The sequence below is a fragment of the Pseudopipra pipra genome, chromosome 18 (genome assembly GCF_036250125.1).
Source record: "Pseudopipra pipra isolate bDixPip1 chromosome 18, bDixPip1.hap1, whole genome shotgun sequence".
Classification (NCBI taxonomy): Eukaryota; Metazoa; Chordata; class Aves; order Passeriformes; family Pipridae; genus Pseudopipra; species Pseudopipra pipra.
The window spans coordinates 14,886,678-14,912,436 of record NC_087566.1 but is presented as its reverse complement, the minus strand read 5'-3'; the positions used below and the strand labels follow the sequence as shown (position 1 = coordinate 14,912,436).

The window sequence follows — 25,759 nt, the reverse complement described above, 5'->3', positions numbered from 1 at the left end:
TCAGGTGCTCCTCCAGCCCCACAGACCTGATCCCAACTCCAAAGTCCAGATCCCTGCCCTAGACTGATTTCAGCTCTTCCTCCCGTCCACGTTCCCGCCCATCAATCCCTATTTCACACACAGATGTTTGAGCGACGGTGCCAGTCCCTGTCTCAATCCTACAGTGATTTCTGCTGCAGTGCCACAGTCCCTTTCCAAGCACCAATCTCCCTATCCCATACCCAGACCCACAACCTTTATTTCTCTGCCAGCTCTGCTGTCAGCTCCCAGTAAAGCTGCTGCACGTTCCAGTCCTAGCATCTTTCTTTTGTTAAAGGTCTGAGTTTTCCACCCCAGCTCTCAAGCCCACATTCCAGGCCAGGCCTGACTATTTTTATCCCAGCTCCATCCCCGCAGTACTTATGCCAGGTCCATGCTCCCTAATCCAGCCCCACTCTTGTTCTGCCCTCAGTCCTACCGTCTTTATGTCTCCACCAGCTCTGCTGCCTGAGCTTCAGGTTCTCAGCTTTCTGCTGCCTCTGCCTCAGCTTTCTGCTGCCTCTGCCTAAATCTGCTCCTGGGTATCTCTGCAGGCCCGGGCTGTTGACAAGGTCACAAATCAGTCTTTGTCATTCACTTAAATATCTCTAGGAGCTGTCCCACCCATCCCAACGGGAACAGCAACAAAACAATAGAATAAACAATCAAGTAGTCAAAGATGAAAATAAAAGTAAAATAAAATTATAATAGAATGAAACATCTTTTATTACTTTTCTTTGTAACAATACTTTCAATACCAGCCCCACTGAGAGGCTGCATCCTAGTCCTTCTGGTTCGGGGGAGCACCCCTGAGCATGGGCTGCTCCCCCACTGAGCACTGACCAAAGCTGGCCGGCACAGCTGCCCGGGACACCGCCTGCCCAACGCCCTGCCTCGGCAGCTGTGGGGGACCGACCCCGGCTCCCCCTGGATCGGCAGCCGAGGGGGTGCTGCCCCATGACTCCCCACCGCTCCCTGGAGCGGCAGCCGCGAGGGTCCCACCCTGGCTCACCGCCGCTCCTCGGCCCGGCGGCCGCGCCGATCCCGGGCCGGCTCCCGCCGCTCCAGCGCCGCCCCCAGCCCCGCCGCCGAACTGCCCCCAGCGCCCCCCGCCCACGCCATTTATAGCCCGCGGCCCGCACGGCCCCGCCCCCCTCGTGCCAGCCCAGCCAATCCCAGCGTCCGGCAGCGTCCGACCCCGCCAATCCCCGCCTGCCCGTTCCCGCCCTGCCCGTCCCCAAGAACCCCGCTGTCCCCTCAGGCCCCGCTCCCAGGGGCTGCTCCGCTTCCGCCCGCTGCCCGCCTCCCTCCCCTTCTCCCGGGAGAACTCCGGGACGGGACGGGACCGCGGACCTCCCACCCGCCCTTTCAACAGCGCCTGCGGGCACCGCGGCAGCGCAGGCGCGGCTCCGCCGCATCCCGAAGCAAAGGCGCCGAGACCGGCGCCTGAGGGGAACGCGGGGAACGAGGTGGAGAGGGGGGCGGCTCCGCGCCGCGGCTGAGCGGGCAGAGCTTGCTCAACCGCGGCCCCGTTGAAAGGGCCGCCGCCGCTCCCGCCACCTCCCCGCCTCCCGGAAGAACTCCCAGACGGGACGTGAGCGCGGAGCTGTGCCACCCGCCCTCCCTGATCCCAACAGGGCCTGTCGGGGGCTGCGGCAGCGCAGGCGCTGCTCCGGAAGCAAAGGCGCCGGCACCTACAGCGCCTGAGGGGAACGTGGGGAAGGGGGGCGGCGCCGCGCCGCGGCTGAGCGGGCACAGCTTACGGGACCGCGGCCCCATTGAAAGGGCGGGCTACGATTGGACGGAGCGGAGAAAAGCGGGCCGGGATCGGACCTGCACGTCGGGAGCGGCAGCCGCGGGAGTCCCGCCCCAGCTCACCGCCGATCTCGCCCCGGCTCCCGCAGGTCCAGCGCCGCTTCCACCTCCGCCGCCGAACTGCCGCCCCCCGCTTCCCCCCCCCGCTATTTATAGCCCGCGGCCCGCACGGCCCCGCCCCCCCGTTCCAGCCCAGCCAATCCCCGCCCGCCCGTTCCCGAGAACCCCGCTGGTCCCGCAGGCCCCGCTCCCGGAGCCCCTCCCGCCCGCTCCCCGCCTCCCTCTCCTTCTCCTGGGAGAGCTCCCGGAGGGGACGTGACCGCGGAGCTCCCACCGCCCTTCCGTGGTCCCAGCAGCGCCTGAGGGGAACGGGGGGACGGTGCCGCGCGGAGGGGCCGCGCCGCGGCTGAGCGGGCAGAGCTTGCGGGACCGCTGCCGGATTGAAAAGGCGGGCTGTGATTGGACGGTGCCGAGAAAGGCGGCCCGGGATTGGCGGGCCAGACGCTGCCTCGGGCCCGGATTGGCGGGGCTTGGAGCCCGCGGGGTGGCGGGAGGTGCTCGGTGGTCAGGAGGAGGGACTAGGGCCGTATCGGAGGGGCCCTTCCCGCGGGTCCGTGGCCGTCCCGGGTCCCGCTCCCGGGACCCCCGTCCCCTGCCCCGCCCCTTGGTCGGGCTGCACCCCCGGGGTCCCGGCCCCAAGGCCCCTGCAGAGCCCCTCGGGGAGCCCCCCACCGGCACACGGGGCGGTTCCGGATCGCGAAGGCGGACTGTGCGGCATGGGGGACCGGGGAGCAGCGGCGACGTGGTGGGCCGGGAGTCGGCAGCGGGGAGCGGGGAGGACGCAGAGCGGCAGTGCGCCTCTGACCGCCTCTCCCCACGCAGCAGTTCTGCTCCTGCGGGGACTTAGACTGCCCCGACTGGGTGCTGGCTGAAATCAGCTCCCTGGCCGAAATCTTTAAGTGCCCGCCCCCACCCCCATCCCCCTGCACAGAAACCCAGCAATGAACACCTGCTCTAAGGGGACAGAAAGCTACTTGTGGATCCCAGACACAGGACAGACTCCATCAGCACCTACTCGCCTCATCTAAGGAACAGTGCAGCCAACAGCAGAGCTTTCTCATATTCTGATCTGACTGTTTCGCCTTTTCTAAAGTATTTCATTATTTCTAGTAGGTCCACTGCTTTAGCTACACAGCGGGGTTTCTTCCAAACCTGTGACTGACACAGGAAGAGCTGAGTGTGACCAATCCCACAGGAACTAAAGCCCCGCTCCTCTAACATGGAGCTGCTTTCACATTTCTGCTGTGAGGACAAAGAAGCACTGTACTACTTCACAAGGCAAACTCTTCAGAAAACTTCTGCAGTAAACTTTATCTTCCTGGGGAGGTACCTGCCAGTGTGCTGCCCTGCACACACACGCTGCCCATGTCCTTCCACAAGTGTTCCAGCTGCTCTCTCTTTTGTTTATTTTGAGCTTTCTCCCGTAGACAAAGATTTACCTGTGGATTCTGAGAACATTTAAAACATCAGGAGAAGAGAAACCTCACCCAAACCCAGCAGCCTGTCCCCCAGTCAGAGAGCAGAAGTCACTACGCAGGTCTTACATTTCAACTCAGGTTACACAGAACTTCGGACTAAGCGTGGAAAGCAACCTCCAGTCAGGTGGGATTCTAGGACGTTTTCAGCAGCGCCGGGAAGCCAAACTCTGTGTAGCTGTGCCTGCAGAGAACTGTCCTTTGGACAGCCAGAACTCAAGGTGAGCAGAGCTACTGATTTTGGCACTGCGATTCAGTCTTTCTTACTAAGTCAAACTAGTACTCTTCACTGGTGCAGGAAGATACAGGGATAGTCTCAACAAATCCCTTTGGAAATTTATTTTTAAGAACTCTCTGTCCATCTGAATGGAAGACACAATCTTATTTCCCAATCATTTTCACACAATTAGCTCAAATATTAGCACTAAACCAGTGAGCAACATCTGTTTTACAAAATCTTTAGTTTTGTAAAGATATGCTCCACCACATCTAGGAAAAAAAAGGCAAATGGTGGACTCCTTCAGGACAGGAGTTTTCCCACAGTGAGTACGACTAGTAAATGAAATGTTAGACCCTCTCAACATAAAGGCAATTGTGTGCCTAAAAGCGACCCAAGATACACTGTTCAGGTGTAAAACAGCTAAAAACACTTACCAGTGTTTTTCTCAGGCGCTCGTATTCTGGCCGATACTCTCTGAAAAGGTGAATAAAGGGAGTGCATTCAGTCTGAAAAACACATGATTTGTATTGCATAAGGATCATCCTGGAGGCTTCTTTTTACTCACAAAAAAAAGTTTTCTCTAGGCTTTCATGTTTGAGAGACATTTCAGAAAGATAGTACTTTTTTCCCCAGATTTGGATTCTGAAACCAATGGATGCAAAATCAATGAACATACTTCATTAAAACAGCAACAATTCAAAACTTGGTATGGAACTACAAGAAAAAAATTACTTCACAGACTTGCTGGCACAGATAACTTTTACTTTTTCACGGAACAGCACAAAAAATTCATCTCTGAATAGTTCCTTTTTACTGCTGCTTTTTATGCTGATACTGGACACCCTAAGCTACCTTGGCTATGGCAACTGTACACTCCTTCAAATCAAAGGAGCAGACTCATGAATCAGGACCTTCAGGAAGTGGTCACTGGGTCGCGGACCAGAAGTTATCCCCTTACCTCTCCTACTCATCTACAGCTTTAGAAAGCTGGGTAAAAATCTCCCCCAGTCCTGTGCCAAACACTGCAGAAACACCAACCACCTGGAAAAGAGAACACACCAGAACTAGAGAGTAACTGAGCCAGATTTTTAATACAGAAAAAAAACCAAAATAAAAACAAACAAACAAACAATCCCCCACAACGACAACAAAAAAAATCAACACCACCGAAAAACCCAACAACAACGAACTACTAATCTAAACCTAACAACACCCATTTAATCAGCACAGTGGCCTAAGAGTGGGCAGTAACACTTCTGCTTCTGTCCAGCCCGCTTTCAAACTCTTCCTCCACTTGCTGTTCATGTTTGTTACTTCTGCTTTTTGGTTGTCGGTGATTTTGTGTTTGGTGAGTTGTTGGGGTATTTTGGGGGGTGTTTCTTTGGGGAAGGAGGTTTGTTTGGTACTTTGTAACACTGTAGGGCAATTCAAAAGAAAGCTCAAGTCTTTCTGCTGTTTACTTCTTTATTGTTAATAACCCAAGTTCTCATTCTGCATCTAGGGTTATAAGTGGTTAGCAAGTATCAGTGTACTAGAATTAAAGTGCAAAAGAGACAACTGCCCTTCTTTGCAGTACCGCTTTCAGTCACCAGGTGTCACCCGCGAGTCACCGCGCACACGCACTACCCGAGTTCGCCGCCAGGCGGCAGCAGCGGTTCCCGCCCCAGCGGGGGGGCAGCGAGAGGGGACCGGAAAAACCTCCCAACACACAGAGCCCTTTCTATTACCACCAAAGCGGTCACATTTTGTCACATTTTTGAGCCCTCTGTTGTTTAATTTACATATACAAAAGTTATATTTGTATTTTCAAGCCCTATATGTCTATATTTAGAATTTCTTATATTCTAGGATCCTGTATATAATGCAATATATACAGGGCTGTATTTTGAAATCAATTTATATGTAAATTAATATTATTTTTCAATATATAGCAAAAGAGCAACAAGGCTGGTGAAGGGGCTTGAACACAAGTCCTACGAGGAGAGGCTGAGGGATCTGGGGTTGTTTAGCCTGGAAAAGAGGAGGCTCAGGGGAGACCTCATCACCCTCTACAACTCCTTGAAAGGAGATTGTAGCCAGGTGGGGGTTGGTCTCTTCTCCCAGGCACCTATCAGTAAGACAAGAGGGCATCATCTTAAGCTCTGCCAGGGGAGGTTTAGGTTAGATATAGGAAGAAATTCTTTACAGAGAGGGTAATCAGGCATTGGAATGGGCTGCCCAGAGAGGTGGTGGATTCACCATCCCTGGAGATTTTTAAATGCAGATTGGACGTGGCACTGAGTGCCATGATCTAGTAAATGGACTGGATTTGGACCAAGGGTTGGACTTGATGATCTCGGAGGTCTTTTCCAACCCAATCGATTCTATGATTCTATGATTCTATGGTCTAGTAACTGCAGTGATGTTAGATCAAGGGTTGGACTTGATGATCTCAGAGGTCTTTTCCGACTTTGCTGGTTCTATGATTCTATGAAAAAGAGAAATGTTACAGTTTTTAGTACATTTAACACACATCCACCTCCTATAAATTTTCAGGCCTTTTGGTGCTGTAATCTCCCTTTTTTGGGAGGACCCCCACACGACCCTCCTCATCCCCCACTCACCTGCTCCTCTGCCGCATCCTCGCTCTCCCAGAGGCATTGGGATCCCTCTAATGACCTCATCACCCCTCCAGACTCCCCTACATCCCCCTTTTTACTCACCCCCAAAGGTGGAAAAGAAGAGAGGGAGGGTGGGTACAAGATCGGGGTCACAAGACAGAGGGAGAAGAGGGGACAAGAAGAGGAGAGGAGAAAAGGGGTGGAAAAAGCAGGGAGAGGGGAGAAGGTGTGGAGAGCGTCGAGAGCACAAGGGAGGGATCAGGGAAGGGATAAGAGCAGAAGGGGAGAGAAACCAGGGAAAGGGCAGACAAAGGGCCGGAAAGGGAAAGGGGGGGAAAGGGGAGAGAAAAGGGAAGGGACGGGGAGAATAGAGAGGAAGAGGGGAAAAAAGGTGAGTCAAGAGATGAGAGCAGGGCATGCAAGGGGCAAAGGGGACTCGTGAGGGGGGACCCTCGCAGGGGTATATACAGTTTGCCATCATTTGAGTGGGAGAATTTAGAGGAGACAGCGACAGGTTGGAGGGCAACTCACAGCACTCTGCCAGGTATGAAGTCAGACTCAGGGCTAGTCATGATGTCTGATGTCATTTTAGATGTGATGTAGTAAGTTAGGTCCTATTTCATACCTGCCAGTCCTGTGTCTTGGATACCTAAGGGCACCTGCACTGACAGTGAACAGCTCCACAGCTGGGAAGGGTCAGAGCTGGAGGGCAGCTACAGTTAGAGCTCCATTAAAGGGCTAAAAAGCGCATGGCAAATTACAGTCCTGATTAATCCTGACAGTGACCTTTTCTCCCCTTCCACAGCTCTTTTCTCCCAGAGATGGTAGCAGGGCACAGCCGGCTGGGAGCAGGGGGGCGAGGCTGGGCCGGGCAAGGCACCGTACGGTAAGGCCGGGATGGGTTTCATGGGAGACCAGCGGGGCTGGGGGTGGTTCTGTGATCAGATACGCCTTCCGGAAACGCCTTTCCCTCTCCTTTCGAGGGGGAGAAACTAAGTATGGGAAGAAACTAAGAAATAAAGGCGGAGAAGGGCTCTGAGCATGGCATGGGCTTGTTTGATTAAGCCTGTGACTACAGGTGGTTGTCTGTTCCCCCCGACGAAGATTTGGGGGGTGCACAGTACACAGAATAAGGCACAGCAGCACTTCAGAACGATGATTAAAAACGCAGTCGTACAAAAGTCACCGTCGAGGACCGCAGAGCCGCCTGGAGCAGAAGCCGAGCCGAGCCGAGCCGAGCCGAGCCGAGCCGAGCCGAGCCGAGCCGAGCCGAGCCGAGCCGAGTGCCGCCGACCTGGGCGGCGCCGAGTATAGCCGAACCCGACCGGAACGGAGCCGAGTGGAGCCGAACCCGAGGCGAGCCAGGCCGAACGCAGACGATCCTAACCCGAGCGGAGCCGAGCGCAGCCGAAACCGAGCGCAGGCCCCGCCCCCGCCCCGCGCGCGCCGCCGCAGGAAGCGCAGGGCGGCTGGGCTGGCCCGCGCCGCGATGCATTGTGGGGCGCGGCAGCAGAGCCAAGATGGCGGCCAGCAGGAGGCTGATGAAGGTAACAGCGCCGAGCAGGGCCGCCGACCGAGCGGGCCTGGCTCCCCCGGCCGCCCCTCCGCCCCACGCGCATCCGGCACCGCGGGGCCGCCTCCCCTGCCGCGCCCTGGCCCTCCGGCCTCCTCCGCGCCTCTCGGCGGCGCCCCGCACCGTAGCGGCCGGAGCGGGAGTAACCGGCACTCGGGCCGCGGCCGTGGGGGGCCCCACCGTGCTCCCGCCGCCGCCTCGCGCTCTGGCAGCGCTCCGCGGGCCCGAACAACGCCCGGCGCTGGGCGAGGACGTTGGGAGGGCGCCGCGGGCCGCCCTGACCCCCTCCCTCGGGGGGCTCCACGGTGACTAAGCAAAGAGGAAGGGACGGGGAGAAGGAAACGCTGCCGCCCGGGGCCGGGGCATCCCCGGGGTGGCGGGAGGGGGCGCCGACCCTGCCGAGGGAGGACTCGGCGGGGAAGCGCCGTCGCCTCCCTCCCTCTTTTCCTCCTTCCCTGCGGGGGGGTTCGCCGCTCCCGCCGCGCTCGCCCCGGTGAGGAACCGTCCCCAAACACCCGGGGATGAAATAATTCCGTTTTCGTTGTTTCGGAGAGTAGCCTCTTCCTTGTATGAGTAAGAAGTTTATCGCACTGAAACGTGGACCTGGGTTCAGAAGTTTCCTTATTCGCGGCGGACGTGGTAACGTTTTTGTCTTCGCTCTATTTGTTCTGAGCCGCGGATGGTACTTGGAAATGGAAACTCGGCCCCGGTTGGGTTTTAACCAAGAGCACGTTTGGCTTATTGTAAAATACCGCTTGGGATTATGTTTCACGTTATTTTGCTTGAGGAGTAAGGGACTTAGGAGGAAAATGGTAACCGTTGCCCCCAAAGCACACAAATTTATTTTATGTGCTGTATATAATTCCCAATTAACATCACAAACTGTGAGCAGTGAGGTTTGCCCAGGACACGCAGATGTAGTGGCATAAAATGTAGTCATCTGTAAAATGCTCTGACAATACCCAGCAGGATTTGCATACAAAGTGCCTGTGAGGAAATCAATGAACTTTACAGGCCAGTCCAGGGAAATGGAAGGGAAAGATCCTGTAACTATTGGGTGACGTTTCAGCCTTATTAAAAAACCTGCCCCTGTGGGGTGCAACATAACCCTGCACTAGGATTTGACAGATACTTGGGCAATTCTACTAAACTTAATCTATTAATACCAGTTTCACAGCTGGGTTCAAAGATGTGGACCCCCAATAGGACAGGGATTTCACCAGGACATGTAGATGGTAGGTTCTGAAACTGCATTTCCTTAATGGTACAGATATATAAATAAGTGTTATAACTTGGTTGTTTTTGAAGAAACCAGTAGCTCAGCAGTGCTTCCATAAGGCTTGACTTGTCAGTTTAAATGTGCTATAGAGCATTTAAAAATTAAATAGTAGATACATTGTTTGCAGTGTCATTCATATATATTAAATCAGTAGGTGTAAAACCTTTACTTGTCCCTAAGGAACCTGGCAAGATGGAATTAGGTTTTTATTTCATTTTTGATAGCTGTTATGTTTTGTCGGGGCTTTAGTATCATAATCAATATGTCTGTTGCTGTATACTCAAGTAAGGTTCCCCTTAGTTTGAGATAGTAAACAGCCATTTAATTCTATATTTTTGTAAGGCAGTTTTTCTGCCTTTTCTGAAAAAAATGCATTAATTGTTCAAAAGCACGTCACTACTACTCTGATAGGGAAAATATATGTTTACAATTATTTTTTTCTTTCATTTAAAATAGAAAATAAAAATCTGAAAGGCAAGAAAAATTGTTCATAATATCAACAGTACCTCTTGCTTTTCAGCCCCCCTCCTCATTTTCACTGTACTTCTGAAACATTAGTTAGTACTTTCATCTTTTATTAAAATGCAGTAAAAACGGTTTTTGACGGTGTAACCATATTTTCTAGAAAATTGGTGTGGCAGTTGTTCCTCAGAGGGAGGGGTGTGGGAAGGAGAGAGACATCGATAACTTACGTCTTACATTTTTAGTTTCATTTTTATTGCCTAATATCTGTGGGTTCATGCTGTGTGTGGTTTTTATGCGGCCTAAGAGCTGCGAGATGCTCTATCACACAGTTTGCAAAGGCTGTTAAATAAGCAGATCCTTTCCTGCCTCTGGAGAGTCGAGTCAGCCCAAATGGCTTTGGTTTTGCCATTCATCTCAGTAGGAACAAAGTAGAGCTCATATGAGTGACATCATCTGGATTGCTGCAGCATGATGCTTTGAAGGTCCAAACTCACCTGTGTATCACCCTAATATCGCTGTCGAAGTTCCAAATTCACAGGTCCACTTTAAATTAAAGTTATTCGCTGTTGAAGTTTTGCAATTGGGAAGAGTCTGTGGGCTGTCTTTCTCAGGGTCTTGGAATGATGAGTGATTATAACTGAAGGAAATAGGGGTTTTCTCTGTGTCACTCAACTATGTTTGAAATAATTTAGGATAAGCATTAACTGTCTTTTCTCTGAGCTAAATATCAAGTTTGTCTTTGATAAGTGAGACTAAACCTTAAACCTTTTATAGGTCACCCGTTTCTTTAAGGTCTTGCCAACATTTCGAAGTACTGCATTTTTTTCTGGACTCGTGTCATGCATCATAGTTATTCATATTAACCACTGTGGCTCAAAGAGGCTGGATGCAGCACGTCCGTAATAACTTGCTGTCTACCTGTAGAAAACTGCAAGTATGAGTCTAGTTTCTGCTCTGCAGGTAGAAATGGATGTCCTTTACAGATTGGGGAAGCCATTTGCAAACCCCTATGTGAAAGAAGCCATTACAAATTTTGTCATTGTACTCATACAATTCAATTTTAAATGTGACTTCAAGTTATAAAGAGAATAAGGTTGACTTGTTATCTGAGGGTGTGTTTGAGCAAATCATGTTCCCTAGGCCAAAGAGCTTATTTATGGCCTATTTTTGCTGAACTTTAGAGCATCAAATAGTCTTAACTGAAGTCTTCCCTCCTGATTCACAGCAGCTCAAGGGAGGTGTGCCCTTCCAGGAGCACACCTAGCTTAGCAAAAATGGGAAATAAACATTGCTAATGACTCGTATTGCAGTGACATCTGAAGTGGAGGTTTGATCTGTGAGCCACCATTACACCTCTCCAAAGAGCCACAGTTGTTGAATCTTGACTCCTTGTGAAATGTGAGTGGTGGGAATAAAGGAGTCTTTGTCAAAGATGTTCTGTTGTGGATGATCTCTCAGGGTTAAAACAGGCAGATATGGAGTGATTATATTTAGGAAAGGATCTAAGGCTTCTCTTTTAAGGGGGTACGAGGCTTCAAGGTCCTTTCCTGTATAAAGCAGATTGTCTCCAAACGTGTGATGGGGATCACGGATCTCCCGGAGACTTCAGGGGAAGGCTTTTCACAGCTGCCACCCACTACTGTAAAACAAGCTGTTCTCCATGTGAGATCCATAGCTAAATGCTGTGTGGAGAAGTAGTGGGGGGCTGCAGAGGGTGCAGCTATTTTGGTGCTGGATACTCATAGTACTTACTTGCAGGTGTAGTAACATGATGCCGAGCTGCACATTCCACAGGGTGTTGGGTGGTGTTGGAGAAGGCTGTGCTGCCCCAGGTGTGGAGCTGTGCCCTTCCATGGTGGCTGCCTATAGTCTGTAAGATCCATGGTTTAGTTTCCTGGTTTTTGGATGTTCAAAAGTATCTTTAGTGTTAAAAATTGAAAATAGATTTAAAGAGTAAATATGAAGTGAGATACGTCGACAGTTGTTTTAATCTTATAGTTTTTGCTCCGTTTCCATAATTGCATAGTCAAACATTTATGCAACTGTTCCACTCCATGATAAAACACAAACATGAGGCCACACCCAGGTAGGTGACCTGCTATCTCCAGGATGCTGTGGTCCTGTAAACACTGTAACCCTCCCAAATAAAGAGGTTTTAGACAACTTTATTATTTGAAAAATAGTTCAAAATTGATTCAAATTTCCATTCTCAGTAACAAAGGAAATGTAGTTTTGAGCAATGTATGATTGTCCCTATGGAGAAGTGAGAATATTGATTAATTTTCCCTTTCTGAAACAGAGAATTGACAAAAGGATTTTTAATCAAATGAAAATACTTTGCCAAAAAGTAGATTGCTCAGTCAATAAGATGTGAGTATACAAGGTTGTAATTTTGTAGAGGAAACTTACTGCTATTTCTTATAAGAGATAGATTCTATTTGGGGTTTTAGTTGGGTTTGTGTTGGGGTTTTTTTTTGTGGTAAAATTATATTTTTAGGTGTTTTAACACTTCTCTGTACTGTAAATTCAGAAAGTGAAACTGGTCAGTTCCTGATCAGTGTTTTAGAGCCTGTTTAGCTTTGTCAGGCATCTTTTAAAGAATGTATTTATAAAGACTTAAACATAAGTTGTAAACACTAGAGAATCATGGTTTAGTTATTTCAGTAGACTTTTGTTTTTATTCGTGAATTTAGTAGCATTTTGGGCTTGATGCAGAACTTATCAAAATCAGTATGAGCTCTTACACTTATTCCTATATTCTAGGATGGTACTCTTACAAATATTTGCCTTAACTGCATTTTCCTATCTGACTTGTTTATTTAGAGAAGTCCCAAAACTTGCAAGATGCATGGATAAAAAGGTTGCAGGGTTTTTGAAAGACTTAACAGCATTTTAAGCTGATGCTGCTTTTCTTTTTAATTTCAAACATTTAATTTTTTATTTGAACAGCACAAATGATTACACAATACTGAAAATAACAATTTCAAATCCTTAATCATTGTATATGAGGTAGTATGGACTTTTGTGACTGTCTTCAACATTATATACTTGAAGATCAAATACCACCTCTGGAACAATGTTTTATCCATTTCATGTGCTGTGTATAACATTTTCTCTGAACATTTCCAAACTACAAACATCATTTCTCAAGAGACCCTTGTGAAGTAAGACCTTTGAGTTTTGTAAGTGGGGAAGCCAATGCAGCAAGGTCACATGCAAGGTTGATAACAGAGTGGGGAATGAAGACTGAAATTCTTACTGCAGTCTTCTACCCTTTATTTACGCTCTTCCTGTGCTCCTTTAATTATGTAACTTGACAAAATTAAGGGGTGGAGGACAAGAAAGGGTATTAATCTATTTACTGTCTGCCTAGACTCTTAAGTATTATTTTGAAATAAATATCTGGATTGTATCCTTTTACCTCATAAAGTACTTTTTGTTCCTTTAGAGTTGCTCAAGCCCATGTTAAATGTAATGTTAACTTTAATCTGTACTGCTTGAAAGTATTTAGTTAGCTCATTCACTTTCTTCACCGTAGATTTATACTGTAGTTGTGGCTGCCTCCATGGCTCTAAAGCAGTTAAATCTTTATTATGGGCTTTGGGAGTTGCCAGAAGGAAAAAAAAAAAACAAAACAACCTCCCCTCACACCCTTAAATTGTGAATGGTTAAGCTCTTACCACTCCTAAATGACTTGTGTAGTATTGTGATTGTGGGGACGGTAGTGTGGAAAAAAAAGCTTTTTGTAAATAAGTCTGACATGGAACTGATTCATTTGGAGTGACAAATGAAATCTTAAACACTTCTAGTATAAGAAAAGTAATTTCTCATATAAATTGGGATCTGTCACAAGTGCATGGTTCAGGCACGTGCCCTGCTAAGGTGGCTTGGTTGTCCATGACCTTTGCAGTCCTGCCTGCGTGTGAGGGATGGAACTGCCAGGTTTATCCTGTCTGTCCCTGGCTCAGCTGTCAGCTCCAACCGCCGGAGAAGGGCAGGATAGAACCCTGACACACTCCAGTAATTTACCACTTCTCTGATTTTGGAAGTGATTTCCTGCAAAGGCCTCACATGTCAGTTTAAAGAGGAAGATGGCCTCGATAATTTTTGGCTTGTTGTTTAGTGTCTTCTTATTTAATTCCTTCATGAGGGGAAATGAGGAGCTATTCGCATGTTTATTTTAAACTTTTTGTTGCTTGCATACCAAGTTTTACAATTTTGTAATGATCTCTGTATGGGATTCTTCCTTTTCTTAATTCAGCATCCATTTTTTTAACCTGAATCTAACTATAAAACGTGGGCATTTAATCTTCCAGAAATGTGAAGCCACGCTTTTCTAATTTGTTTTATTAGCCTAATGACATACCTGAATTATAGAGTCACAGTCCTCCCTTTTTTTGTGTTTCTGGACAGTTGTTCTCTGGGCCAGCAACAGCGTAATGCTTGGTCTGAACCCAGGATAAAAGCTCCTGCATGAAATCTGCACTCCCACTGAGACATAATGGGGGGAAATTTCTATCATATGCATAATGTTTTAATATAGTAGCTAGAAAATAATCTAAACCCGTTTTCCTTTCCTTGTTTTAGAGTGAAGGCACTTGTGATAATGCTTATTTGTGCATGTTTGTTCATGCTTAAATACTTACTGCTGAATTAGTTTATTTTGTTCCCAATGTTTGATGTGTTACATCTAGTATGGAGTGGAATTTATCCCTTTTACATGCTATGGAGTAGTAGTTTGCCAGGACTTCACAGTTCTGTGTGTGATGAGAGAGAGCATCAAAACTGTTTGGAGCAAGTTACTTCCCTGACCCTGTTGGGGCAGAGTCAGTCTGGGATCAGTCAAGCTCTCCCTGAGCTGCTGCTTTGTGCAGGAGCGCTCGAGGGAAGGCACTGGGGGGATTTGCGCTTTTGGTGAGGGTAAAGCATCACTTAGAGCTACGATAATAAAGCTTATTTTCTTGTGAATATTTTGGCTTGCTCCTTATCCCTATAAATATGATTCATGGGATTATTTTTGTGTAGCTTTTATATGTTTTTCTGCTTTAAGGATATAGGATAATCCTCTTACCTCTTTAAAAAAAACCCCACCCAAACTGTCTGTGACATTGCATAAATCTAGCAGCAGTGGAATTTGGGGATTAATCCATGGGTCTAGACTGGATAGTAAGTTTTAGTGTCATGAAGACTGTGTTGGGCATCAATTCAGTGTCCAAGACTCCAAGGTTAAACTTCCGTGTTTGGAGTATGTTCTTGCTTTTGTGGGTGCAGTGGGTGGGAATGTAAATGTTCGTTTTCTGATGTGTGGCTCTTATGTGATTTTTGTTTCCTGTGCATTTGGAAATCTCATTTCCCTTCGAGCTTATCACTGTGCTGAGTTTATGCAAGAACTTATTGCAAGTATTAAATCTACCAGTCAGATGCAGAAGCATTTGATCCAATATGAACATAGAGCTATTTTAGGGGAAAAAAACCTTAAACCCAAAAAAAAAATAGACAGTACAGCACTTGTAGCAGGAAAAGTGGTGGGTTTTGTTTTCCAGTCTGTAGTGCCTTTGCTTGTAGTTGGTGGTTTTATCATAGTAATACCCAGCCTAATTTTGCAAGGTGCCTGCACTCATTGCAGAGCTGAGCACTGTCAGAGCACACGAGTGCTGCTGTATAAGCAACATTTTTCCTAACCTATGCAGCCACCAGGCATGTGCTGCACTTTTGAAAGCACTGGGAAACTTCCATGTTTGACTGTGGATGACTTTTGAATTTGTATTCAGTTAAGTTCTCTTTAGAGATAAAACAGCAGAGTTAAACAGCAAAGGATTGTAATTGTTATGGGGGAAATAAAAGTGAAACCATTGCAAATACTCCAGGAAACAGTCCCTACACTAGGGTTTATAAATAATTTTAAATAGAAAAATGCTGAAATACTTGTTTTGGTGATACCTGGATCACTAACTGATTAAAAATGGTTTGACTGTTGCAGAAAGATACCTTGTTGAAGAGTGACACAGCTATAAAGAGAGGACTCTTAATGTGTACTGTGAGCTTTGAGGTACCAAAGAGAGGGAAAGCTGAATCTTCTCAAGTCACTGGTCTGAACAAGGCTTGTTTGGGTTAGATTGATATTTTTCTGGATTTGGATCAATTTCAGCTGATCATGCAGGAATTTGTTTTGTTTTCAGTTGAAATAATTGGCCTGTTCAGTGTTTTTTATCTGTGTTTAAAACTGTTACGAAATAGTTTTTCCAAATCACTGTTCTCCTTCAGACAAGTCCTTGGATGCATTTTATTTCTGCACCTCACAGTGTTATCAATGGTCTGTTACCAAAGCCACTGATTTACATTTGAGATAGAAAAACATTTTAAAATGTACTTTTTTAATACTTTTGCTTTGTTGTATCTCTAATCCTGTTAATAACAAGGTATTCTTGTGTTTTCTTGACAAAAAAATAAGCTTTTTAATATTTTGTCGTAGAGAATTTCAGTGTTTACAGGTGCAAAATTTTATTTCTTATTTGTGTGGGTTGCCACCACTACAACCTCAAGCTGCTTTAACATTAAAGAAACCCACACTGACCTCTAAAGATCTTGAAAAATAAATATGAGCACCTTGCTTAATACAGTTATTAACTTACACTTAACACTTTACTTTGCTTTTCAGGAGCTTGAAGAAATCCGCAAATGTGGAATGAAAAACTTCCGTAATATCCAGGTTGATGAAGCTAATTTATTGACCTGGCAAGGGCTCATTGTTCCTGTGAGTATAGGTTACTCCTTATTCTTATGAGCTTTAAAATGAGGATCATTTGTATGTCACAAATCTACAGTTTAGTAGTGCGGCTGGTGACCATGAAATAATTCCTGCACCCTGACAAGGATATCTTTTTTTATTATTATAAAACCTATCCTTCGCAGTTGTTCATTTGGGCAGCAGCTGGTTGTTAATAAATACAAGTTGAGTTTACACAGGTGATACTGCAGCATCTGAAATGTGCTCCTGGTTTTAAATCTTGTCTCTCTTCAGACACCCTGTGTAATCTGGGGCAAAGAGCATAATCTTCCTTTGAGTGTCTTCTGTGGTTTGTTTTATCCAAGTCTGATAAATGTTACTTTGTGTTTGTTATAACTAGCCTGAAGAAAAATCCTTCTGTAACTGCAAGGTGTTCTGATCCATCCCTGGATGCTGCATTATTGTAGGCCTGGTCCAACAGTGGAGCTCAGTGGTGGCACTGAGTGTTTGAAGAGGGAAGCAAATGACCTTTTATTTTATATTAAGTTTTTACATTGAATTTTTTTACATTAAACTTAAAGTACAAAATCTACATCAACATAAATAATAATTAAAAAAAGAAAATATGAAATACTTTTACTCCTTAGTATTTATTTTTTTTAATTGACTAGATTTATTTCTAGGATAAAATTGAGTATTGGGAAAAGTTTGATGCAAGGAAGGGGTTTGTATTTTCAGAAGTCAGCTCTATAAAAGAAAATGTCTTTATTTAGGCATTAGTTAGTGCCAAAAAAATTAATTTTAAAAAAATTGAATATTTTTATAAACACTACAGTCTTCTTATGGAGAATGTTTCGTCTAAGTAGATAACCACTATGTTACTCAATTAGAGAGGGATTTATTACTAAGGAGAAAGCAGGAAATCTGCTGTGTTGAATCCCTTGGTTGAAGTCTCTTGGATTTTCACCTCTTGTTTCCCACTGCTGTGGCTGTAGCAGCGGGAAATGCCTCCCTTGGTTCTATGAGTTGTTTCTAAGCCTGCAGCAACTGGGGCTGTACCACTGGGGCAGCAGTTCTGCTTTTCTGTGGATGCTGCCAAAAAGCCCCCCCAGCCAGTGGAAGTCTATCTTTTTAATATATACATAAGACTTTGAGACATCTCTGTAGTGATGCCTCTGCCTTTTTACTCGGATGCTGTTCTGGAATTTACAAGGCACAGGCTGAGATAACGGCTGGGCCTTTGTGCTTTAAATGCTGTAGAATACATTTAGTTACTGTTTACTTATGTGCCTGCAAATGATTCCTTGGAGTGGTTGACGCTACTCTTGCAAATAAAGCAAGCGGGATGGGACACTGAAATTTGACAGAGCTGAGGAGCAACTGCTTTAATCAGCCACTCTGGTGTTTGTGGTTCGTGCGTAACAGTTTAGTGCTTTGATAATACTTTGAAGCAGTGTAAGGTCGGTAAATGCGACTAATAAAGCAAAACACAAAAATACTTGCTTTTCCTGTTAAATTAGGAATGTATGATGTACAGCAGCTATTTTTAACAGTTTCTGCTCACCAGAGTATGAGTGTAGTTGTTTGTTTTGCGAAGATTCAAAGCATCACAAATCTTTAAATGTTGATGAAGTTAACTGTGCTCCAGACCTGCCTTTTGGTTTGTAATATGCCCTGTTACAGGAGAAGTTAAATTCAAGTTAAATTCACTGCTGGCATAGTTAAGGGAAAATTTTGTAATTAAATTATACTTCCTATAGTGATTAATGTTGTGTATGCATTCAAACAGTAGTATAGGTTTTTATTCTGAGGATACTTTATAGGAGATGTTTTAGTCTTAACACCTCTTCAACTATTTTGGTATCAGAGTTGATGGCTCAAAAATGCAACACACAAACTGGTTGCAAGTTTTGAGTTTTTTTCTCTGAGTATTTGCTTTTGAAATTTCACATGCTGTTTGCGTTTAGAAAATGTTCTTGCTTAAGGTTTTATGAAGTACGCTTCAGTAGGAGTAACCAGTTACTGATTATTAAACTCTGTAACTAGGCATTACTTTGGTCAGCTGCTTAATAAAGGTATTAAAGATAAAGGTTAATATTTTTGTGTTCATACAGAATTAATGTGAAAGGTAATGTAAAGGTGAACTGTAAAGCTTTAGAAGCTTTTGTTTCTAACATATTTTGCTCTTCGGCACAACTATCAGTTTCTAAGAGTGTTCACTCAATTGAGAAGCAAATTGAAGGTATCTGGTCAACTTCTTTTCCTGTTCTGAACTGTAGTATGAGGTAATTTGTGTACTCTGGGTGGCCAAAGTACATTATTTGTTTGATTTCAACATCAAAACAAGATTATCTCTACCCCAGGCTCCTTATTCTTGTAAAAGGTACTGATGATGTACCATGAATTTCATTTCACTTAATCAAAACTGCTGACTATGGACAAACTTTTACAGAGCAAAAATACTCCAGGAGAATGCAAGTTGTGTTTTGGTGTTTAAAATTCTATTTCTCTTGTCGGTGTCAAAATAAATATAACAAATAATTGGAAATTAATTGCTTGAATAGTCTACATACACTTTTGTTTCAATGCATTGGTCAGGTACAGTGAAGAAAATGGATTTTTTAAGGCAGGTCACTTCCCGTGTCAGTTCACTGAATATCCTCACAAATTAGAGCTTGTGATGGAGGCAAGGACAAGTGAGTTGTGGGGGGAGAGAGCACTGACTGCTTAAGTTGTCACCAGCACCAAAAATTATTTGTTAAACTTCCAAAGCTTTTAGGATTGCTTCGGTAAAAAGTGATTTTAAAGCCACTGTAGTTACTTCTTCCCTTGGGTGCAGAAATTGTGCTGTATTTCTTACAAATGCACAACCAGATTCTCCATATGGATGAACTTAAATGTTTTCTGTTGACTAATATTTTAATGCAACACTCCCTGCCCTCCAATACTGGTAAATCCTGGAGTGGGTTTGCAGGGAATGGTCTGGTTGCTAATGAAGAATGTGTGTGATTATACTTTACACCAACTGGAAACTCTCATCCTTTGATTCATGTTCCCAGCATGTTTGAAAAGGCTTCATTCCACAGTTACTGTTTTCAGTGCAGAACAGTATTTTCATAAGCTTTAAATGTAGCAATGGTTTATTTATTTTTCTTCTGCCTCCCTTCTGCAGTCAGTATCTGAAGCAGTATCAATAGTCTAACAGATTTTCTAAGTGAGATTCTGGGCATTGTTTTTTCTCTTTCAGCATGGAGAACTTCACAGTTCTCTCATCATGCTTCTTCAAAACTGATCTGATAACAGTGGGTGCTAAAACTGCACACAAATTCAGAATGTTCTCATCAGCAGACGCAGTGAATATCTATCTTTAGTACCCATGAATGCTCAGCAGATTTTTGTGTAGTCAGCACAAAAACGTTCTCAGAACATTTAGGGAGATCTGACAAATCGAATTGCTTTGCTGCTGATGCCACCATGTTGTAAGTCACACAAAATAACTGTGTTCAGAAAACCTATTTCCCTTGTCAACCTTCCTGTTTGTGTCTTGGAAAGGGCTTACGATGTTTTTTGAAACACAGAGTAGGAATAAAACTACTTGTTAAATAGGGCCTTGAGTTGGGAGTAAATGGGGCTGGATACCTTCTCACTAGTAGAAGTGTCTGCCAGCTGCAGGACAATGGCAGTCTGCTTTTTCCACGGTGGATGCAAACTTATAGGTTGTATCGCCTCTGTCCCCAAACAGGTTTTGATGTTTCCTGACACACAGACATGACAGTACATGTTGGAAGAAAGTGCCTTTCAAAGTGGTCATTTGATAGATCCAAGTCTGGAGCATGCTTTTTTTACCTGAGTCCATTAACATGTGCCACATTCTTGACATTCCGCCTTCTTATTGCAGGACAATCCTCCATATGATAAAGGAGCCTTCAGAATCGAAATCAACTTCCCAGCAGAATATCCATTCAAACCTCCTAAGATTACATTTAAAACAAAGATCTATCACCCTAACATCGATGAAAAGGGGCAGGTTTGTCTGCCAGTAATTAGTGCTGAAAACTGGAAGCCAGCAACCAAAACTGACCAAGGTAGGACTCCATGTGGAGAGAGAACTGGGTATGGAGAAACTTCGTAGTGTGTTTAAAGCTAATAATATGTCAACTTGTCAGCTGCTGGTGCTCTTGGGATGTATTTGTTCTAAGGCTTGTGTCATGAATCACATGAGGTATGCAAAACTTGTGGAATCTCATTTTGTTACTGGCATGTGAGGTGATGGCACTGACACATGCAACTTCCATCTTTGGGGAACCACAAAACTCCTCATGACTGAAGAGTTTATTAAGGTGGTGTCCTTGGTATACTTGAAAATTTTGGTGGTAGTTTGTGTGGGGGTTATTTTGTGTTTCTTTTTAAACAGTGACTTTAGAATCCAGAGGTGTTCAGTACATTTCTGGATGTTTGAAAGAAAGGGTCTAATACTTCAAGGCTTTGTATATTTTATAATCTGCCATGTGGTTCAGTGATTTGATACGGCTAGAAATAATGCAAATCTCTCATGATCTGCTGTGTTATGGTCTTTCATTTGTCTTTTAACTCGTTCTTCAAAAAGTTGTTTCAGTGTCAGCATCTGTTGTTACTACATGGCTGTATGAACCTGTGACAGTGTTATTACAGCCCTGCTTAAATGCCTGTTCCTTTTGCTTCACATTTCTTCTGCACTAAAAAATCACCCTCAGTCTGTTTGCTGTTTGGGCCTTTCTCAATGAAATAATGTGACATCATTAGTACAACATCAAAGTGATTGGTTTTGTTTAGTGAGGTGTCAAGAAAGTGGAGAGATTAGGTTCATCATAAATCATTAACTCACCTTTCATTCACATACTAAATGTGCATCTTACTGCTGTACTTTTTATTTATTTATGCTTAATATTAAAAAAGACTGTTGTGGCAGTATAGTTTTTAAATGCTGTGGATATTGAGGCAGTTTCTGTTATGACTTTTTCTGGCATGTGTGTTTCTTACTGTGTTCTTAAGGTTATTGAACACACATTTTCCCTCTAGCGTTTTAGCATGTTTTGCTCAATGAGAAGGGATTGTCCCATGCAGTGTTGCTGCTGGTTTCATAAGCAGTCAGTAATGTGATGGCAGTTGTAAGTCCAGGACTGGCGAGTTACTGTGAAGGAAGCTAATAGCAATTCTACATTCCTTAGATAGTTTGTTGCAGTTTCAACTCGGGATTTTTGGTAAGAAATGTTCCTGTTTAGCAGTCCAGAGTTGAGCATTTAGTTTGAGGTATGTTCCCGTTCCTGTCAGCTAAGGGTAGAAAAGAGTATGAGCTTGACAAGATCAATGCTCCAAAAGAAGCCACTCTAGTATTCCTGATTCTGCTGGAGTGATAAGCATTGTAGGAACTTGCATTGCAAGGGAGAACCCAGTTGAACTGCTAAGTAGATGTTTCAGAACAAAGGACGGACTCTGCCTTTCCACACACACGCGGCTGAGCTGTGGAACACTCCTCTGCAGGATGGGGCAGGTGTCAGCGTTGGAAGTGAGTTCAGGAGGAAACAGCTGGCCCTGGTGTGCAGTACATGAAGTGAAGAGGGTTTGTTATACTCACATTAAAAACGCCGGGAGTGCTGCCTTGTCTTACTCAGAGTAGCACAGACTTACCTCAAACGAATGTTGCTCATGCTGCTTGAGCTGTTGGCCAGGGAGGTGCTCTTCGTGTAGACCTGCCCCCAGGACACCTTTGAGTGACAGGACAGGGGAACTCCCCATCCTTGTGAGCTTTCAGTGGCCATGAGGAATGTGTGAGGAAAATGTAGCAGTAAATGTCACTGTGGTGCGTGAGGCTCGCTGTGTAAATGTCAGGGGCATTTCTGTTTCCTGAGGAATGACATTTCCTCGGTGACCAGGGCAGCTGTGAGCAGGGGAGAAAGGCCCCTTCCAGCTCTCACCCCTTTGTCTGCCTGGTGCATCTCTACTGGTGGCTACCTCGGTCAAGAACTATGAGAGTAAAGGGAAGGCTTGCCTGCTGTTCGCAGGGGAATTAAGAGTCCTAGGGAAATAAAGCTGGAAAAAAGGGTTTCCGGAAGTAGGCCCAGTCACAGCTGCATCACTGTGACAGGTGTTGAGAAAAATGCTTCATGGTGGAAATTCCATCTTTACCCAATCCCTTTAGATGAATTTGTCTGGGAACTTTGATTCTTTTTGAGCCATAGGAGAGTATTTCAGATGGGATGCCAGTTATGGGAAATCATTTGTAGTGCACTTTGGTCTCTATTCATGTTGATTTTGTTTACAAATACAATTTTCTGGTGTTCATTCATGGTCATTGAACAAAATCTTGGCATAATGCTCCAGCTTACTCATACCCTGCATTTGAAAAGGCCCGAGATTTATGGGGATGTATTTAAATGCAGTTAAAGCTCTTTTCTTACTGGGGAATTTTGCTTATAGTTTGATTTTTAAAAATTAACCATCTTAGTGTCTGATGGTCTCTATACTTCTTTTGACAGTAATCCAGTCCCTCATAGCACTGGTGAATGATCCACAGCCCGAGCACCCCCTCCGGGCTGACCTAGCTGAAGAATACTCTAAGGACCGTAAAAAATTCTGTAAGAACGCTGAAGAGTTTACAAAGAAATATGGTGAAAAGCGACCAGTGGACTAATCTGACACAACTGCTGTCAGCAACGTATGATAGAAGATCGGAGCAGTGCATTTGAGACACCCCGTAAAGCAGGACTCTATGGAAAATTGACAAGTGCCACCTTTCGGTGTGAACTTGTGGCTGTTACTAACTTTCTACAGTTTTCTTAATCAAAAGTGGGCTAGGTAACCTGTAAAGAAAGGATTAAAATTTAAGATGTTCTAGTTCTGCTTTCTTTGTTTAAAAATCACTGCTTCAATATACTTTAAAGTACGCTGTTTTCTTTTTCTTGTCAGAATTTATCAAAAATATCTTAGACTTATATTCTGCCCTTAAATTGAAAAGGTTGTGGCTGTCATTTCTTATTTTTCCTTGCAGTTCCCACTATCTTGAGTTCATTCACTGAATTTTAAACCCCCTCCTCAAAGTGATGTCTTAGGAAAAATATCCCAGTTCTGGCAGAAAATGATTGAGTGTTTGGCAGTTTCGTTTACTTTTCTTTTTAAATGTTGCACTGTGCTTTGTGGGACTTGTTGCAAGTTCCCCTGAACTTCAGTTTGTAACATAATAAACAAAAACCAACCCAACCCTACAAAACCAATCAGAAATAATGTCTGGGTCTGATGTAAATCTGGCCAGTGTCTATTAAACGGGGAAACCCAAGTTTTTGTGTCCGTCATTGAATTAGAATGTGGCTTATGTTCTGCTTTTGGAATACTTTGGAAAAAAAATCTGTAGCAAACAAGTAGTGGAATGTGATTTCAAATTTCCTTCACTTCTATCCTTAATACCTATGCAGAGCAGCAGGAATGTGCACAGAACAACATTGCAACCAATCCAGGAGAGTGTTAGAAACTGAGGACCAAGAGGTACCAAAGTGATAAACTTTTTTTGAATTTAAAGTTGGTATTTTGGAGATGTTCATTTGGAGTTAAAGAACTAAACCTGACAGCACTGCTGTCATCTCTGAACGTTTTCCATCAGAATACATAAGAAACACCTGTGTTTATAGGATGGCACTTGTGCCCCTTCCCAGGCCCTCTGCTGCCGGCACTGGAGCAAGGACAGGGCTGAGTAATAATGTGTGAATGTGCTTTGCTGCTGCTGCTCCTGTGTTTAAACACACTGGTTGGGTGATTCAGTGAGTGTTCAAGTGTCATTCTGGCATTGTGGCTTAATCAGGCAGAGCTGTTTGCCAGTTGCTCTGGGGCACTCCTACGCATGCTGAAGGAAGCCCTTTCTGTTCACACCTGAGCATCCTTGGCTGTGTCCCTGCTGCTTGTCACCTGCCTTCTCTCCCCAGTTCAGTGTGATTTGTAGCTCCATGGTCAAACTGCCACACAGTCAAACTGCCATGTCCCCCCTACTCTCCAGCTGGGGTCTGTTACTGAGCAAACAAATTATCTCCAGAAATCCATCTGGGAGCACATATCATTTTGATGTGCAAGAAGCTGAGTTAGAAAATCCCTGACACCTAGGTGGTTGCCTGTACTCTCAAATTCAGTTTTAATACAGCCTCTTCCTTTGCAACCTTTCAGAACTAGTGTGTCAAGCAGTAAGTCTCTCTTGGTTTTAATGTCTTGTGTATTTGCTATTCCCTCATTCACCCCTCTCATCTGGCTTTCATTTCTGATTTAGTGTAAACAATGACAGCCCAGTACCTCACCTCTGTTGAAAGTAATTTTTTTTTATAAGTTAGGGAGCTAAGAAATGTTATGTTTAAGTGTTCTTAGACAGATTCTTTGGCAGGTAAATAAAGTTAAACCACATTCACCTTATTTACAGAAACTTGCATTTCCTAAGTGTTTTCAGGCTTGTGAGAGCACTATTACCAAATTTTCACAGCTTTGTGTCTTCATTTGCAGAAAGTTGGTACCGATTCTGTTTCATTCACGCTCACTTGGATTCATAATAAAATAATGCCAAATTATCTGTCAAACTGAAGTGTGTAACTTCCACATCACCTGAGTCACTGTACCTTTGATCATGTCTGTTGGCATGGAAACGTACCATTCTCTAAATTTTATTTGAAACAAAACTGTAGCATTAGTTTGCTGCCCTCATTGCTACTCAGTAGTTACTCTGTGGTTGTAAAGCCTCTCAGGTCAAAGACTGCGTCTGTCTGCGTTGCTGTGACTCGGATGCCGTTGGAAGGGAAGGGCTGTGTGATCCAAGGAACTCGAGTCATGCAGTGCTGCACCAGCCATTCCAATTCCAGCTGCAGAGGTCACATGGAAGACAGATCCTGCTATCAGTTCTCTTGGTGTGTTCTCCATAGTCCAATTGCTAAACTGTGAGATGTGAAACCCAAGTGCTGATGCTGTCTGGGGGCAGCCTCTGAACAAAGGGATCCGACACTGTTGTTTGGCTGAAGTCTGAGGAGAAGAAATCCAAGTGTGAAGTCCTATGTTAACTCAGGAAATCCAGCTCTTGTTCTCTCTGGTTCCCTAAGCCATGCTGAATTCTGAACGTGCAGTTGAACATCCACAATAAAAGCAGCGCACTGGTCAAACTACACCCAGGAGTACTGGTATAGGCTTCCTGCAAGTCCATTCTGCTACCCTAATAAAAATTGCTCTCAAAGGCTTTGTGGCATGGTTTTATTTTCAGAGAGGGGGTTAACTGGAACTGTAGTATCGTTTGTAATTTGGACTTGAGTTGCCTTTAAAGCTTTCATAGAACCACTGAGAAATTTCTTCATCACCCTACATGCAATTGAAAGGTTCCCTATTTAGAAGTCTTTTAGTATTCTTTATTCATTTCTCCAATTAAACGAAAATTTGGGGTTTAATGCTGTTTGTTTGCATTTTGTGTTTGCAGTACAGTGCTCGGGTACTGCTGCTGTCAGGTTCTAGTGCTCAGCTGCCAGGAAATGCCT

At 44.8% G+C, this 25,759-nt stretch overlaps 1 protein-coding gene and 1 long non-coding RNA gene across 5 annotated transcripts; one reads left to right on the top strand and one right to left on the bottom strand.

Moving 5' to 3' along the window:
- Positions 1-3,275: 3,275 nt before the first annotated feature.
- On the bottom strand, positions 3,276-4,328 carry LOC135424263 (uncharacterized). The gene is made up of 2 exons (XR_010435133.1): positions 4,023-4,328; positions 3,276-3,341 (listed from the first exon to the last, which is right to left on the bottom strand). It is a non-coding gene; the product is annotated as an uncharacterized LOC135424263 (long non-coding RNA).
- Positions 4,329-7,604: 3,276 nt separating this feature from the next.
- Positions 7,605-25,464, top strand: UBE2L3 (ubiquitin conjugating enzyme E2 L3). 4 transcript variants are annotated; one of them, XM_064675355.1, is made up of 4 exons: positions 7,605-7,735; positions 16,164-16,259; positions 20,131-20,317; positions 22,748-25,464. In XM_064675355.1, exons 1-4 carry the CDS (start codon positions 7,709-7,711, stop codon positions 22,900-22,902), a joined length of 465 nt encoding a protein of 154 aa, XP_064531425.1. In that variant the 5' UTR covers positions 7,605-7,708; the 3' UTR covers positions 22,903-25,464. The 4 variants fall into 4 exon arrangements, with proteins under 4 accessions (XP_064531425.1, XP_064531429.1, XP_064531428.1 ...); XM_064675359.1 differs by lacking the exon at positions 7,605-7,735 and adding an exon at positions 8,047-8,066; XM_064675358.1 differs by lacking the exon at positions 7,605-7,735 and adding an exon at positions 8,178-8,334.
- Positions 25,465-25,759: the final 295 nt, after the last annotated feature.

Excerpts from the sequence above, each read along its gene's own strand:
- UBE2L3 (XM_064675355.1), top strand. The coding sequence starts at position 7,709 with ATGGCGGCCAGCAGGAGGCTGATGAAG. Across the intron at positions 7,736-16,163 it reads CCAGCAGGAGGCTGATGAAG|GAGCTTGAAGAAATCCGCAA; the intron begins GTAACAGCGCCG and ends TTTGCTTTTCAG. Across the intron at positions 16,260-20,130 it reads GGCAAGGGCTCATTGTTCCT|GACAATCCTCCATATGATAA; the intron begins GTGAGTATAGGT and ends TTCTTATTGCAG.